Source organism: Electrophorus electricus, chromosome 3 (assembly GCF_041902795.1).
Source record: "Electrophorus electricus isolate QZ-2024a chromosome 3, ASM4190279v1, whole genome shotgun sequence".
In the NCBI taxonomy this organism is placed as follows: Eukaryota; Metazoa; Chordata; class Actinopteri; order Gymnotiformes; family Gymnotidae; genus Electrophorus; species Electrophorus electricus.
This window is the reverse complement of record NC_137499.1, coordinates 36,044,491-36,061,559: the sequence shown is the minus strand read 5'-3', so window position 1 is coordinate 36,061,559 and position 17,069 is coordinate 36,044,491. Positions and strand designations below refer to the sequence as shown.

At 49.7% G+C, this 17,069-nt stretch overlaps 1 protein-coding gene across 3 annotated transcripts in view; it reads right to left on the bottom strand.

The window, feature by feature from the left end:
- Nucleotides 1-276: 276 nt before the first annotated feature.
- rai1 (retinoic acid induced 1) overlaps nt 277-17,069 on the bottom strand; it is a 35,039-nt gene continuing 18,246 nt past the window's right edge. For 2 of the 3 annotated variants that reach the window (XM_027033246.3, XM_027033247.3), the window contains exons 2-5: nt 3,899-9,652; nt 3,306-3,399; nt 2,976-3,025; nt 277-605 (exon numbers count right to left, since the gene is read on the bottom strand). In XM_027033246.3, coding sequence (XP_026889047.3) covers nt 597-605; nt 2,976-3,025; nt 3,306-3,399; nt 3,899-9,634 — 5,889 coding nt within the window. In that variant the 5' untranslated portion in view covers nt 9,635-9,652 and the 3' untranslated portion in view covers nt 277-596. Of the gene's footprint in view, nt 606-2,975; nt 3,026-3,305; nt 3,400-3,898; nt 9,653-12,726; nt 13,098-17,069 lie in introns of all 3 variants that reach the window. The other variant, XM_081711320.1, reaches the window with a different exon arrangement.

The following is a 17,069-nucleotide window of genomic DNA, read 5'->3' as shown; positions in this document are numbered from 1 at the left end:
TTTTAATAACACTTAAGCGTACATTGAAATACATCCAGTGAGTGCTTGATGCATGACATCTTCAGGATCAGCAGGCGTGTGTCGGTGCCAAACAGCGGCGGTGCTCAGGACGCCAGAGAGGGCGGCCCGCCAAATCTGCCTCCAGGTGTCCTGGGCTGATAGCATCCCTTCCAGAAAAGACAGATTTAAGGGGGGAAAAAGAAACCAAAAAAATTGCACATTCAATTTTTTTTCTCCCTCAAACAGAAGTTCATCGTCTTCTTCTTTTCTTGTGTGTGTGTGTGTGTGTGTGTGTGTGTGTGTGTGTGTGTGTGTGTGTGTCCTCTTGGAGGGGTGGCGTCCGTGGCGGCGTGGGCTGCAGGGGACGGGCGAGGCAGTATCACGGGGGCCTTGGCAGGGCGGACGCGGTGATGGCGGTGGGTGGCGATGATGTGAATGATCTGTTCTCGGGTCAGTATTGCTGCAGTATGTTTATACTTCCCCTTCAACCGGAGCCCCAGTTTCACTGTCCCCGGGTCCGGTTGCCGGCGGCGACGCGCAAACTCGTCCTCACGACGCTGCGCAGGTGACGTCTCGCGGGTTCTGCGTCCTACAGCTTACATGGGCTGGAAAAGATGGACGAGGGGAGTCAGTAGTGAGTTATCACCGGCAGGCAGGAACAACAGCCCAGCAGTCACGACACAGCCCAAAAGGCTTCGTCGCCGTCCGCTTTCACACATAGCTCGAGGTGCTTGTTTTGCAACGCCTCCTTCCTTATAGGCTGCGTGTGTGCATCAAAGCTGTGCTACATGTGCAGGTGCAGTGAGTATGTGAGAGAAACTGTGTGCGCGTGTGTGTTTGTGTGTGTGTCTGAATCAGAGTCCTGGTGGGAGCTCTCTAATTGCCCGTGCTGAGGCAGTAGCCACTGAGCCAGTGTGAAGGCTGCAGTGAGTGGGCCCTTACAGCTGGCCGGCTCTCCAGCTCCCTCAAACACCCAGCAGGACTGCCCTGTAATTGTGCTGCCGTGGAGCCTTTTTAAAAATATCTCTCTTCTTCATCCTCCTTCAGCTCTTCCTCTGCCTGCCCCCTACGCCCCGGCTGGCCCATTGCCCCTGATCCACCCCCCAGCACCAATCCGCCTGGCTAAGCCCCAGAATCACTCCCTTTCCATATCGCACCGTGATGTAGGAACAGCCCTTGTTTCTCTTTGAGTTTAAGCTGACGATCCCTCGCCACCCCCCCCCCCCCCCCTCTGGACCGGGTTGAAGCAATGGCTTGGTAGGAGGGACCCGGGATCTCGCTCATGCTCGCCTACAATGTGAACCTGTGCCTGCGCCCACCCTACTTCCTGGGAAAAGCGCCTAGGCGTGCGAGAGCAGCGAGAAAAAGGACAGGATGAAGAAGAGAACGACATTTCCTGGGAGACCTGCACGGGGGTGGAATCCCTACTGCTCGGTTTCATTAAAACAGCAAATTGGCATCGCTGAGACCTAAAGCTTTTAGATCCCCAAGTCGATACGCGTTCAACTTGATCTGAACTCACTCTCCCCATCTCTCTCTCTCTCTCTCTCTCTCTCTCTCTCTCTGTCCCCCCACCTTCCTCTGTTGACGTAGGAGGAGAAACTGGAAAGCGATGAGTGCTTTGATATGTTGCCAGGTTGCCTCTCAGTGTCTGTCTGTGGAGGAGGCAGTCTTTCTCTCCTTTCCTGTCTTTTTCTTCCAGTCTTTCTCTTACTGGCTTTCTTGGTGTGCAGTGCACACCAGTGACCTGTAGGTGGTGTGTGCAGCCCTGTATTCTAGTCAAGTCACCTTGTCTGAAGTCAACAGCCATGAAGCCCACATCTCAATCATTAGTAAGCAAGTTCAAGTCTAACTAATCATGTTTGAAACATATAAGAAGTATTAAAAAAAGATATATAAAACAGGGATCCATGTAAAATCCAGGGATTTTATAAATAACTAAATTTGTGCATTGTTGTTTCATGTAACTGTTATGTCTGCATATACTGTATACACTATTGCGCTACAGAATAATCCAAATTAAAAGTAAACTGCTATATAAACATGTCATCTCATTAGGACAAGAATCTTTCTTGTAAGGTTTAAAAAGTGTCTGTGAACACTAAATTGAAATTTATTTAACATAGCTAATCTGCTCCACACACGCCTAAAGCACACTGCTGGAAACCGGTAGCTACATTCTGAAAGCCACCAACCAAACCAATCCAATCATGGCTTTTATGCACTTCAAAAATCCATCAGTATTCACTGAGTGACTTGTGTGTATATACAGTGAACAGCAATAATAGTCACCCCAGTGAGTACTGGAGCTCTGTGTTAATCTTCAAACTTCAAATGATCAACTTCAAGATGAGTCACGGAAACTGTGACCCAAATCAGACTCCTCGTTGTCGATTTACGTGCTATATCACTGGTGCAGACATATGTAACACTGCACCACAATGAAAACAGTCCTACAGTTCTTTAATTGTTCTTTGCTCACACCTAATTTGGTGGTGGCCAATAATCCCAGTGACAGGATGCAGGATTATGATTATCTAAACCTCATCTGAACTTCCTCCACTTGGAATTGATGAAAGATGTACATGTGGCCTATATGGTTTGTTCTCGTCATAGAAAAACAAAGAGAAAGTCCCTCGCAGTGTAGCGCTAATGCTAATTTAGTCTTAGGAGGGATAATGGAAGCCAGATCTGAGAGCAGAGAGCGTCTAATTAGCAAGGTTTGCGCTAGCGTGACCATTGCTGGAGAGATGGCCGGTCAATAAGAGACAGATAAGGGCGAGCTTCTCGCTAGGCTCGTCTGTTGCCCTGGGAGATGGAGCCAGCGAGCCACTGCGACACACACCTATATTCGCTCCCATTGTTAGGGAGGTCGTCAAATGTTCCAGCAAGGGCACTGAAGTATATGGCATAATAGGGATGTCTGGGAGATCAAAGATGTCCTTCTATGTGCTGGAACAGGCTCACTCGCTTACCTTGTGTTTTGGACATTTTATCAAGAATGTGTCCTCTTCGAATGTGCAGCCTGAGAGAGAGAGAATGGAGGTAATGATTCAGAGTTAGAAGCCGGTCATCAGCAATCCAATGCACAATATGAAATGTAGCTTCTCTTTTCATCTTCAGACTCAAGTTAGGTAGTACACATGTGAGGACAGCCAGTAAGTACCTGTGCTGGGCAAACTTGAAACTTTGAATTCACTTACACATGACACATAGGGTCCACAGTTCCAGCTAAATCGATGTATGGAGGCATGGGGGTGGATGGCAATAACAGAACTGCATCATGCCATCTCTTTCTGTCTTACCTGTCTCTTTGGCGCAGACATAGTGGTACTTGTGGGTACAATTACTCCAGCTGCACTCAATGGAGGCCCCCTCAATCTGGCACTTTGAGCATTTCTGTAATGACACAGGCAATCCTTTATGTTCCACTCTCATACATGGAGCTCACATTCACTGCCATGGCTGTTAGCAAATACCCATTCCAGTTCTCAGTGCTTGGTGTATTGCGCTAAACTTCTTTACCTTAGATCAGGGGTGCCCAAGTCTGCTTCTGGAGATCTAGCGATCTGCAGAGTTTAGTGACAACCCTTATTTAGCTCACCTGCCTCTAACATTAAGATGTTATTGAAGGACTTCATTACCTTGATCAGATGTGTTAGATTAGGATGGGATGGTAGATCACCAGGACTAGACTTTGGCACCCCTGCCTTAGATTGTTATTGGACAATAGCACAGGCAGTCATTTTACTACGTTCTGTATGTTACTGGCTGTATATTTGTATATATTTGAAAAATGTTTAAGATGTAGCTGATTGTATTTTCCTGTGCCTACTGGCATTATTTACTGGCCATCTATCAGGAGATCTTTACAGTGTTATATAGCCTATATGCTTACAGTGACTGTAGAGTGCTGTGCTGCTTCCCTCAGTCCATAAAGTTTGCTTGCAACAAGTATCACGCCATTGGTCCAGATGGTACAAGCCTCGTGTGCCCAGTGTTCCTTGGTCTCAGCCTCCAGCTGCAACCTCTGCAGAGCAAAGTCACAGACCTCCTCACCAGCAGAGGGAGCCGCTCCACCGGCTCCCCTGTGCAACAGCTGCAGCCTTTTGCACCTAATCCGCAGGCCGAGACGACTTCTAAGCTGTGTCCTTCTTTCTCTCTTCAGCTGCCCGAAGTCACCTTCATATGTCCCCTCTTGAAGCAAGTTCTTACCGCCTTCTCCTTTCAGAACATCGCTTGACTCTGCACTGCAGTCGCCCATCTTGCATTTTTCTCTGTCTCTGCTTTGCCTGAAGTCGTCCTGGTACACTGAAGACAGTGTTTTCCGTGGTATACTGTCCTCGGAGTAGTATGGTCCACACAAGTCCCCGAGCTCTCTGTAATTTGCTGGCTTTCTACACAGGCAACACAGTACACACCTGTCAGTTTGGCGTTTGTTAACTAAAGGCCCCTGGAGCATTACTGAAGAGTGTGGTATTGCCTTTGTAACTGTAACTAGATTTTTTACTTTCACCAAGCTCGTTTTACTTGACTGGATGAGCAGCTGCTCTTCCTCCGGCCTGTTTACTATTGTGCAATGGGAGGCGAGCTCTCTGGAGCTGTCAATACGTACATATGGTCTGAAAGAACATTTGCTTTCACTTTGTGTTGTCAAGAAATCAGAGAGTTTTCCCTTCACAGTTGGAATGCGTTCTTTTCTGCTCTTTGTCTTAAGTCCCTTTACAATGAGTTTGATGACGTTACTATTCTGTTGGATCTTTTTTTTAGGCCCAGGCTTTTTTTTTACTTTTAAACTTTCATCCTTGTCCATGGGCTGACCCTCCTCCTGTTTCTTTTTAAATGATGGCCGCCTCCCTCTTTTGGGTTTAGTAATTGTTGAACTTATTTCCGCAGGGGGCCGCTCGTTCTCTAGAAAGGGAGAGGATCCTGCTGGTGGGGAGGGTGGAAGCTCTGCTGGAGGCATGACTACACTAGTCTGAATCTGCTCCTGCTCTTCCACCAAAGGCTCACTCTCCACGAGCTCGCTGCCTTTCCTCCTCTTCCTCTGCTTCAGGTGCATCTCGTGGTTATTTTTGATGGCTCTCTGTTTGGCTAACCTTGGTGTGTTGATAATGAGGCTCCCAGTCGCCGGTGCCATGTCCGGTGTCTCAGCTTTCTCCATGGTGGCCCACTTTTTACGCTTCTTCCTAGGCGTTTGAATAAATGCTGTGTCTGGGCTTTCCTCGATGCTTACTGCACTTTCACCCTCCTCGATTGCCACCTTGGGGGTAATTCCTATCTCTCTGTGTTCTGTTACCTGTGGTTCTGGTGCTGGCTTTAACGTTGCTTGTTCTGGCACATCTGGTTGGACAGTTAGAAGCTGTTTTTTCGATGCTGGGGATGTGATTTTTTGAACCAAGGCTTCATATTTGAGTCCTCTACCTTTCCTTGGAGGCAGGTATTTTGTTTTAGTGGGACACTGAGGAGGCACACAAGGTGTGTCACTGATATCTTCAGGGGGAGGGTTATCTTTGGCAAGAATGCTGCATATAGATGGTTCTAATTTATGTCCACGCTTTCGCCTTCCCCTGGATGCTCGAGCTCCCACCAGTGTGGTTTGTAATGGGGGCTCTTGTGTTGTTGTTAAACTAACTTTCACATTTTTCTTTTTCTTGACTGGGTCTGGGGAATGTAAACTAGATTTTCTTTTGATTGAAACAGACACGATCTCCTCATTAGGTTGACTTAATGAATCTGTGCAGCTATCCTCACGGTTGGAAGGTTTTAGGTCTGATGTTTGGTTTTCACATGGCTGAGCCACTTCCTGTATTGGTGTCTCAGTGAGCTTCATTGCTAATGCCTCAGCTGATGTCATTCTTCCTTTTTCTATGTCCTCTGTGAATTTTCTTTGTGTTTGTTTCCGAGACCTTAATACCATGGTCTTTTGCTCTTTTGCTACAGACTTTACAGAAGTGGTATCCAAAGCAGTCTCTAAAGTGGAGCCTGCAGTGCTGTCTACATTAGTGCTAACAACAGTGTCCAGAGTGACTGCTGTGTTTTCTTGTTGTTCAGTGCTTTCATTGATGGAACCTGTGTCTTTGATATGTTCTGTAATAGCTTGCACATTGTCTTCATGTTTCATTGGTTTGATCTTAGAAGCGAGCCCTCTTGGTCGACCGGGTCCTTTGGGAATACCTCCTTCAGTAGGCTTTGACCCAGGTTTTGGACTAGGTTTCAAAGCAGGTATAGCTGCAGGTTTTGGACCTGACTTTGGACCAAGTTTTACACTTGGCACAGCCCCAGGTTTTGGCCCTGGTTTTGTTCCAGGTTTAGAGCCAGGTCTGGGTCCGGACTTTAAACCAGGCTTTGGACCAGGTTTAGGACTTGGCTTTTGGCCTGGTTTTGTACCAGGTTTTAGACCTGGTTTTGGAGCTGATTTTAGACCAGGCTTTGGACCAGGTTTAAGACCAAGCTTCGGGCCAGGTTTTGGACCTGGTTTTGAACTAGGCTTTGGGCCTGGTTTTCTCCTCTCTTGAGAGCAAACCTTTGGGCCTGTCTGCGACCCAAAAGAGCGAGTACACATTCGGGATGGTAAACAACCATCTGTGAGAAATTTTGTTGTTTGACTGCTAATGTCCAATTGAGCAGTGCCCATGTGATCAGGGAAGAGTGCACTATTACTTGAGGGGATGCTGGGCTTTTGAGGAGATGGTGGGGCCCCATCTCCCTCCACACTCATCTGTCTCCTGATCCCTCCATTGGAATGGATTAGTCTCCTCCTACCCCGTGCATGCTTCCTGCCCAGCAGTCTCGGAAGAGCAGATGGGGACAAGGGCTCTGGTTTTGCTGATGGTGTAACTGCACTGGGGCAGCTTATGCCTGGCTCTATATCACCATCTCCTTTCTGCGGGGAGGGTGGAGTATCAGCCCAAGATGGTGCAGAGTGCAGTATTGACTTGCCTGGCAACTGAGGAGAGTCAGGCTCCAGCACCTTTGCATCGCTGCGATCGATGTGATCCCTCGCCTGAGTCTGAGGTGTTGTTTTCTCATTGAGAGCTGAGAAGCCATTCTTGACGGAGTGAGACTGAGGTGCAGTGTCACATATGGCTGACCTCCTTTCACTGCTTCTGTGGGCTGTGTCATGGACAGCGGTTTCCACAGTTTCTGTGCTGCCCAGTCGTGCTCCTCCCACCTCCCCTGCATTATTACAGGCCTCTGCATGGGGCTCCTCTGGTTTTGCTTTATTATTGATCACCTCCTCAATGAGTGATAGGCACCTCTTCTCACGTAGCTCAGTAGCTGGATGGGATGAGACTGATTGTTGCTCCTCAAAGGAATCCAGTCTCTCAGAGACCAACAGCCTCTCCTCTGAAGACTCACTCTGAGAGATGAGATGAGGTGCATCTGAGTTTTCTTCTTTCCTAGGCAAATATTTATTGGACTCAAAGATATCCCTTGAAATAGCTAGTGATGTTGTCACAGGGCTCTCCACTGTAGGCTGTGATTCTGATTTGAACATTTCAGATTTAATTTCTGAATCCCCATTTCCCTTGAGGCTCATGTCTAAAAGACCACAGTCCTTCTCCAAGTCTCTTTCCTCAGCCTCATATTTGTTTTTCAGGTCCTGGTAGACAGTGTCTTCTATTTCATAATCGTAGCTTTCTTCTGAAACTACTTTATTTATTTTATGGAAAAGGGAGGGACACTTCTTATCCTCTGACCACTCCTGTTGTTTCTCAGCTACTTCAATAATACCTCCTTTGAATTCATGTTCTGGGGAGAACTTTCTCTTTCCAGTTTCCTTTTCATTAGCCATCCTTTCGGTCCAAGCAGATTTCTCAAAGTTCTCCCTCAGACTGCTCTCAGACCGCTTTATGTCCAGTGGAGAATTACTCTCCTGTTTCATAGGGCTTGGCACGGTTACACTAATGGGGGACTTCTCATCTGTAATGCTCCTGAGAGAACTGTTCTGCTCCTCTCCGAATGGCACTCTTTGCACCCTTGGGTCACAGCTAAGATTGTCCTCAGAGACTGCGCTCTGCAGACTCCGGACTGAGTCACCTGATCTGATGGACATGTCGTCTGTTGAGTTCATGGAGCAGGTGGACACTGTGTCCAGGGTCAGCTGGGAATGTGCTGAGGCCTGTGTTGGCCCTTTGCCCTGACCAAAGTAGTAGTAGCTTCTTTCCATCTGGTCTTCAGTGCTGCTGGAGTAACCACCTTCTTGTAAGTCAGCTGGCATACCCCTTGCGGTGCCATAGGGATCAGTGGGAAGAGGACCATGTTGGCTATCAGGACATGAAGAATCCTCCATAGCCCTAACCTGGCCCCTGTAGTCTTCTCCCTTTTTTGGCTGGTTTCGTTTGCTACACTTTTTGTTGGCCAAGAGAGCTTCCGAGAGCAATAACTGCTGGACGTTGTTCGAAATGTTCTCTACCTGAGATGTTAGAGCATTGAGGCTCCACAAGCTCGGGTTAGACAAGAGCTTCTCAGAGAAACGGTCCTTCATGGAGCTCGAGTAGCTCTGAGACTGGTGGTTCACACTGGGGGATGGGTGTGTGTGTGGAGGCATCAACATGCTCTGGTCTTGCAGAGCCGCAGAAGAGGAAGAAACTGCAGGGTTGATTGCCTGGCCATACTGGAACGTATCAGGATTGGGCATTAAGGGAGAAGGGGTGGAACTGTATGATGGAGACCTGCCCACAGACCGTGCAGGTGAGTGGCTGGAGCTTGGACTGCAGTTCTGGTAGTATTGTTCAGGTGACCTTACAGAAATATCACTGATGCAGTAGTTCTGCTGGGGCTGATTGTAATGCTGGAATTTCTGTAGGCTCTCTGGTGTATTTGGGATCCCTTGCAGGGGAGCCTGCTGTTCAAATCCAGTTCTGGAAGGAGGCTGCTGGTAGCCATAATTATTTTGCGGTCGATAGCCACTCTGCTTCAGACTGCTGTGGTTACCCAGCTGCCTCGAATACTGGGCATTAGGTGGCATTCCATAGCCACTTTTGTAGCCATGAGGAATTGGATTGCATTTCTCCATGTAAGATGATGAGGTGGAGGAGGCTGGTTGTGAGTGCTGGGGGAAGTGGAGGTGGCTCTGTGGGTACATCAAAGGTGACGGAGTGGGGTTGGAGGGGTGCCCCTGCTGATGGGCACTCGTATAGACAGGGGCAGAGGGGAGATGGCACTGGCTTTGAGAAATGGTTAGCAGATTCTGCTCGAGGTACTGGGTCGACCCACTGATCCCTGGCTCGAGACGCCCAACCATGTCCTGTTCATACTGAGCCATTTGAGCAGGCTCTTCCCACTTCTGCTGTAAATGTCCCTCACTCACGTACTGGGCTGAGTACCCAGAGCTCACGTGGCCACTGTATCCGGCCTGCAGGTGCTGGCTTTGAGCTTTGCCTCCTCTGTACGGTTTCTTGGTCTGAGCCGAACCGCCGCTATAGCTGGGATAGGTCTGCTGCCCATAACAGTCCTTAGATCCTGCTGCCACTGGCATCCCTGCAGCGGCGAGAGAGTGCGCCTCGTAGCCCTGTCCGGCTTGGCCGTGATGATGTCTGTAACTCTCAAGGCGTGATAATTCATGGGGTTCCTGCTGGTAGCAGTGCTGGTTGCCATGGAAACCGCTCCGCTCTCTGAAGGACTGCATGGCTCCAGCTAGGGGACTCTTTTGGAAAGACACCGAGAGAAAAAAAAAGGAAGTGTGAGTGCTTAGTGGCTTGCTTCATTTTTTTTTCTATCTCAGTTTTCTATTCAGTTATTTATGTGCAATCAATTTGAATTCAATGGCTGTTTTATCATAAGGGAACTTGAATTATAACACAAGTATAGGCTACTCAGTCATTCAGAAAATCAGAACTTAATCTCCACTTAAGTAATGCAAAACTTCATTTTCTTGCAACAGCTGTTTTCAGTCATTTAAGTTATTCACTGTATGTAGGACTTTCAACACCTCATATTTTATACACATCAGTCTTTACATCAGTCCTTCCGTCTGTATAACTTGCTGCATTTTCTTTTACAAACCTTTACATAATTTATTTAGCGCTGAACATATTTAATGCAAAATATAAAATAACGTAACAGTACTTTTCTGTAATGGTATATAGCTATAGAACTCTATATAGCTAAAGAACTTTCACTGTTTGATTTGCAATTAATTAGCAAAAAAGCCCATGCTATGGTTATTTCATTCATTAGACAAAAATGACTGAATCTTATATGAAACATGTTACTTAGTCCCCATATGGGAGAACTCTGCTTGTGCAGCTAATATGAGTCTTCGGGAAACTTCAGTCCCAGTTAGTGGTAGGGAGGAATCTTCACTGTACTATTTTGTGATACTGCTCTAACATGCTATTCAGCCCATGAAGGGCTGGATAATTAGCCAATGAATCAAGCGTTAGTCTTGAGAAAACACCGAACTGTGCAGCCGAGGGGTCCCCCAGGACAGGGACCAAGACCTGCTACCTTACGCGGGCCTTCCATGAATTAACTGATCTACCACCCATTACATCCAGTGCATGGTACAAATGTGCTGTTATGTTTGTCACTCTAGATATGGTGCACGACTTGCACTGTTGTAATTCCTTTGTCTAGTTAATGCACCGAAGCACAAGCTCCCCTGCTAATGTTGCCCACAAATCCTTTCTGTCCTCAACGGGGCAGGCCGAGCTCCAGTTAGTCAGTAACGAGTGTCTGTTTTATGGAGGGATGGAGGCACTATAAAGGGAATAGTGGCAACCAGAGACGGCTGAGGCTCTACCGTCGCCGCATTCCAGCACCGGGAGCCTGTCGAGGGATGGCCACCTGGTCCCATCAGATGCTCGCATTACTCATCCCGCCAGCTCTCTGTCTGAAGCCACCAGGCCCCCCGAGCTTGCTGCTCCCCTGCAGCTAACAGCGCACAGCCCTCCCAGGAGGCTCCCAGCCATCTATTACTGCTTCAGCGGCGCTGCTGCGCTTGTTTACACAATGACCCAAATAAGATCGCTTGGGACGCGAGTCCCGTGACCTCAAAGACGCATGCTGGATGCAGCGAAATCTACAAACGATGCATTTTCAACGTGTTTCTGCCTTTTTAAGTGAAATGAACATGCAGAGGAACTTTTCCCTTTTTTTAGTCTGTATCATCATGCTTTATGATGATGCATCAGTAAATTCACGCCTTATTTACTGTCTTAAGGGATTCCGGTATGTGCGTGTGCATCTGCTAACAACGTCATTGGAATATATCAGTGACATTGCTTTGAGTGTACTACAGCACAGGTATCCACTGGGCTGTGTCAGAAAAACAACAACACTGCATTGATTTGCAAAGTATGTAACCTAAGACCTAACGGGTACGTATGCCCCTGTCACACACTGGCATGTTGAACTGGCATTAAGGACCACTATGAGAAGTGGACTGGCCTAACATTCAAACTGGACCAAGCTCCTATGAAGAGATCAGACTAAGAAGAGTAAATATCACCAGGGCCTCGGTAAGCATTGCTTTTAAGTGTAGTTCCAGGTTTAAAGTCGTACAAGACGGAATAGATAATGCAAATGGAAGATAATTCCATTCTGAGTTCGTGGTTTCTTTGCTTTGAATCAGTCCACTTTCATCTTTATCCCTGAGGGAGGGAGTGAGGGTGGATTCCAGTACTGTGGGCTCTAGTGCATCTTAACCAGGCACACCCAATGACACCTCCTCAGCCACAGCAGAGGTCTGTTTCTAAATAATACTTCGGCTCTATGTACAAGAGTGTGTAGGTGCTGATTGTCACGCTTCTTGCTAATCTCACACATGGTGAACGTATCACATAATCTCGTCGGGATCTTCAGACAGGATCTGTGTCCTCCTCCCCCTCTCCCTCTTTCTCTTTCTCACCTCTCTCTAATTCTTGATCTTTCCCTCGCTCTTTCCTTCTACCTCTCTCTCTCTCTCTCTCTCTCTCTGTAGCTCCCCCCCCCCCCCCCCCAAACCTCTCTGTAGCTCTCACTCTCTTGTGTTGGTGGAGGGTGAATTGGGGGTGAGAGTTCTGTCCAACATGTTTACATCTCTGAGTGTCTACCTCAATTATACATGCTAGGCAAGCATGTGTAGAGGGAACAAGCTCTCTGAGGGGAATCTACCCCCCCCCCCCAATAAAACAAGTGGGAAGATTCCTTCCTTGCCTTGAATATTCATGACATTTTGATGCCATATTCTGCATTAGCCCTGTATTGGTGGTGACATTACATTTTGCTGGAGAATGTCTTACGGTAAGATACTGCAGGTATTTCTTAATGGTTAGCATAAAACCGGCGTTATTCCCTTATAAAATCATCAAAGCGGTTTGGCATAAGAAAAGCAATTATGTGGAGTATTTTCACTACACTGGATTTGGAAATTTAATAAACTAATAAATCAGGTGTTTGGCATTTGCCAATCCCTCATATGACAGCTGGGGTTAAGGGATTAGTGGATGTATGGCAACCTGCAGAAAATGAGCCTGAAACCAAATACAGTTGGCTGATGAAAAAAAAAAAACCCCTATCAGTCAGTAATACACAGGAAAGCTATGATATATTAAAATGAGATGCCATTTCTTTTAAATAAGTGGGAAAAGGGATCAGCTATGGACAAAGGGTTTTAATTGGCAGACAAGGCAAGGGGAAGGATCAGATCAGCTGAAAATGGAATTCACCTGCAAGACCTGCACTGAAATAAGCCAATCAATTAATAAAATTATGTTTTCGTGAATTTGTAAAACTGACCTAACTGACCCCAGCCTTGTTCACCTGCCATAGACATAGACGCTGAGTATTTGAGGCCCATTGTGGTGACCTCAGCCTGGTTGATACAGGAGGCCCCTGCAGCTGTGGCATGATTTAAGGTGAGATGGTAATCAGCTCGGGCTCTTCTCATTGGCTGCTTTGGCTTGCTGAGCACGACAATCGCTTCTTGGGGATGTCACTTTGACTGACAGAGCTGCAGCCTTCAGCCCGGTCTTTCAAGGAAGGAAACCGCATAAAGGTCCCCAGTGGCCACTGAAGAGGAAGAGGACCTTTGGACAGTGGACGCCATCTGGAACATTCTGTTCCGCTTTCGCTTGTTTCCAAGCTTGTTGATCGGTTCCGTGATTTATCTGTGGAATAAGGCGGCTAGTTATTAAAGAGATCCGATTACTCGACACTGGGAAAGCTGCTATTTCTGGTAGTTTAAGTAATGCATTAAAGTATGCCCTTTCCCCCCAAATTAATTACAATTGTCCAGTAAATGAACTGAAATTAGTTTTAGAATAATTCTAGGACACTGGTTGTCTGAGCATGTATTTCAACAGGATTTTAGTAAATTTTTTTGTCTATATTGAAATAGATCGCTACTGATATGAAATCTCGCTGTCCTCTCCTGAGGATGAGATTCCAGTTGGGCAGGCCTGCCTCATTCCTCAGTATCTCCTGTCACTGGCAATCATTCAGTAAATCATTAGTCATGTTGAGAACAGGGATATGTCAGGGCTTTTGAACAGACTGGATTGCGTCAGTTCAGGGGTCTTCATGTGATATTTCTCTGGCTGGACAGCTGAGTGGTCCTCATTCAGCCCATCAGAACGCCACGGGGAGTAGTGTTTGAATGCCGGGCGGTGGTGCTGTCGGCATGGCGACGCCGCGGCAGTGAGCGTGCTGCCTGACCTTCCCTGCCGCGGTGGGGCCTGCTGTGACTTTCATCAGCACCAGCCGCTCCGGGGCCCCAGAGACGCCTCGGGGAGGCACCTCCGCCGCCCCGGCCCTGGGGGGTGGGAGGGGAGCGGGGCCAGGCGGGGCCCTCCCTCCACACCGCCAGCCGTTCGCACGTTTGCGCTCCCTGGCTTCGGTGCGTGGGTGTGCAGAAGTGTGCGTGCCAAAACAAAGCGACAGCTTTGAGGAGCGAGAGGGCGAGTGCGCGTGCGCCTGCTGTCGGGAGAGAGACAAACAAGAGAGGCAGAGTAAATGGAGCCTCCAGCTGCAGCCGTAGCGCACTAATACCTGAATAAGACAGCAGAACATGCTCGGAGCAGGGAGAGAGGGTTTAAGCGGCTTTGCGGGATGCTGCCGTAGACTAAAGAGAGATAAAGGCAGACTGCTGAGGGTGTGCAGCATCAAGCCAAACCAAGCCCCCACCCCCGCGTCTCCCCCAGCCTGAGAACACCAGGTACTCCGGCAACAAGGGAGACGACTCCAACATATGTAACCAAACACTCAGCATCTATCTCGGGAATTTTCTCCTCTTATGAGAAAGGGAGGGAGGGAGGGAATGGGGCAGAGAGAGAGCTCTGTAAATTGGGGCAGCACAGCTGATTGATATTCCAGTGCACGAGGGGAGCAGTTAGCTGTGGAGCAGCTGATGAGGGGAGCGAGAGCGGGAGAGAGGGGGAAGAGAGGTGATAGGGAGGGGGATGAGAGACAGGATGAGTGAGACTGGGGGCTGTGTAGCAGGGTGTTGGTGTGAGGAGTCTCTGCAGCAGGTGAGGCCGCTGCACTCGTCTACTGGTCCCGCGCTCCACTGGAGCATGAGCCCCTCTTTGATCTTCCTCCCCCCCCTCCCCCTCTCTGCCTTGGCACTCCAGCTGCGCCTCGCGCTCTCCGTGTCTGCTCCCCGATCCATGCGCCCGCCACGTCCCCCCTGCCACTCTCTCTCCCTACACGTTTTCCGTCCTGAAGATCGCTTACATTGATCTCCTGGACGGAATGAGAGGTCTCAAATGCTGGCAGTGTCGAGGGATTATTTGCTTTGAGACAGACTTCATCAATAACGCCGGTACAAAGGCACAATGACATTACTGGCCTGAAATGCTATATGCCTTGCTGAGCTCAATAAGGCCATGGTCATTTATTTCTCCGCGTGAGGCTCTCCTCTCCGCGTGAGGCTCTCCTCTCCGCACTCACTCCCTCTTCCCGCCACTCCAGCACGCCTAATTGATGACGCAAAGCGGTCGCCGTGTCACTCACGCCGCCTCCCCACACCTCCTCCCTCACGCCTCCTCCACACGCTCTCCTCCCTCCGTTCTCTGCCCCCTTTTCTGCTCTCTCCTTCCGTTACCATCCCTCTTTCTGGCTGTCCTACACCCTCCCTGGCCTGTTTTCGTTTTCCCCTGGTCCACTTTAGCTTTTCGCCTCCGCGCGGGCGGCTTGCCGGCAGTGACCTTGGATGGAGCCCACAGCGCGCGAGTCTCCTTGGAGGGGAAAGCTCAGGCTATTCCGCTCCACTCGCCACCGTGCTCGCTACGCAGCTCTGAGCTCCGCGGCGTTCCCACCCACTCACCTCTCTCAGATAAGAGCTCGGCGCTACGGAAGAACGCAACGCCAATCCTGCACTGTAAGCCCCCCTGCCACCATAAACCCATCTCTGCCACCCGCGATATACGAACCCTCCGTGGGCAGGGCGGCGTTCGTGGCCACGCTGGTCCATCTTCCGGAAGGCCCCGCTGCCCCTGCACGGAACACAGCTCTGCCTCCCGTGGCTGCATTTAGGTGTGAGCCCTGTAGAGCATGTGGGATGTAACGCATTCGACCGAAACCGGGAGACGGGCGGTCGGAGCGCGGCGAGAGTTCACGGAGCGCGCGGCCCAGTAGGCGGGGCCTTCCCGGAAGGTGCCCTTCACGTCTTGCGCTGTGCACGTCCGGTACATGTCAAGCCTGCCTCCTTCTGCCTTATCAACTGCGCAGCTGTTACCGCTGCACCAGGCCAGGCAGTATCTGCTCCTACAAGCCTGACCGCACAGCGCCAGGCACGCAACAACAGCTCCTCTGCCACGGATCTGCAGAGAGCATGGCCCGCACCCTGCCGCGGGGCACCGGTGAGCGTGGGGGTGAGTGATGGAGCGAGGGGTTAGGAGGAAGATGAGGACTGTTATTGCCAGGCAGTTCTTTCATTGATTTTTTTTCCCCCCTACGCCCTCCGCCCTCCTCCCCCCGCCTCCCGTCGCTGCTGCAATAACAGCGGTGCTTGGACAAAGATACCGAAGCAATTAGCGAATCTGGTTTGAGACTTTTGTTTGACACCTTGTGGGCAGGGGCAAATCGAGGCCGGGGGGGGTGTCCCGTTGCCTTCCTGCAACCAATGAACCTGCAGAAAGGCGCGAGCCCCCCGCGGCTGTGGGAGAAGCGCTTGGAGGATGACGTGCTCCGCATACAGGCCCACGCGGCGGGATAAAAACCCCGATATTTGGCCCGGGGGGGGGGCTGCGGTGGGCGGTTAGGTGGAGGACGAGCTCTTTGAAAAGCGTCCGTTGATGCGATTGCTCTGTCAAAAACGCTTTCCCTGATGGCCGGAGAGTCAGCGGTTTGGGGGATGAGGCTTAAGACAAAGAGATCCTGGAGGTTCGGCTCGTTTTTCTCTTCCTCCTTCTCTCTCTCTCTCTCTCTCTCTCTCAGTCTCTCCCTTTCTCTCCCTTTTTCTCTCCCTCCTTCTCTCTCCCTCCCTTTCGTTCTCCCTCTCTCTTTTCCACTCTCTCCCTCTATCCCTCTTTCTCTCTCCCTCCCTTTCGTTCTCTCTCTCTCTCTTTTCCACTCCCTCCCTCCCTCTATCCTTCCCTCTCCCTCCCTTTCTGCTGTCTGTCGTGGGGACGGGCTGGGGCGCGTGCGTGGACAGGGATGGGGGAGTGCGAATGTGTCGGTGGAGCTCTGCCAACCCAGCAGAGGGAGTTGGGGGAAGCGGGGGCGCCTTTGTTCTCGGCTGATGAAAAGCCACACCGGATCCCCACTTCAGCTCGGGCCGACGTTAGGGCACATCACAGGCAACGAGCGCGGCGTGATTAGATTAAACCCGGGCCCAAATTACTCCGCTCGCCCTAATTAAACTTTAATCTCCAATACCACACAGATTACCTGCAACGTAATTGAGCGGAGAGCAGTGATTTAAGAGAGAGAGAGAGACACACAGGGTTGCTTGAAGGTCATCTCCACCTGCAGGGCAGATGTCTTTCTCTCTTCCTCTCTTCTTGCCATCCACCCCCCTCCCCTTTTATGGGTGAAGGACGGTGGTGTCTGTCCCTGTCCAAAAATGGAGCAGTCGGCTCAGGATCTGGCTGCTGTTGCGATGAACCTGGGCGGGTGTGGGCCGTGTCTGTCCCACCCTG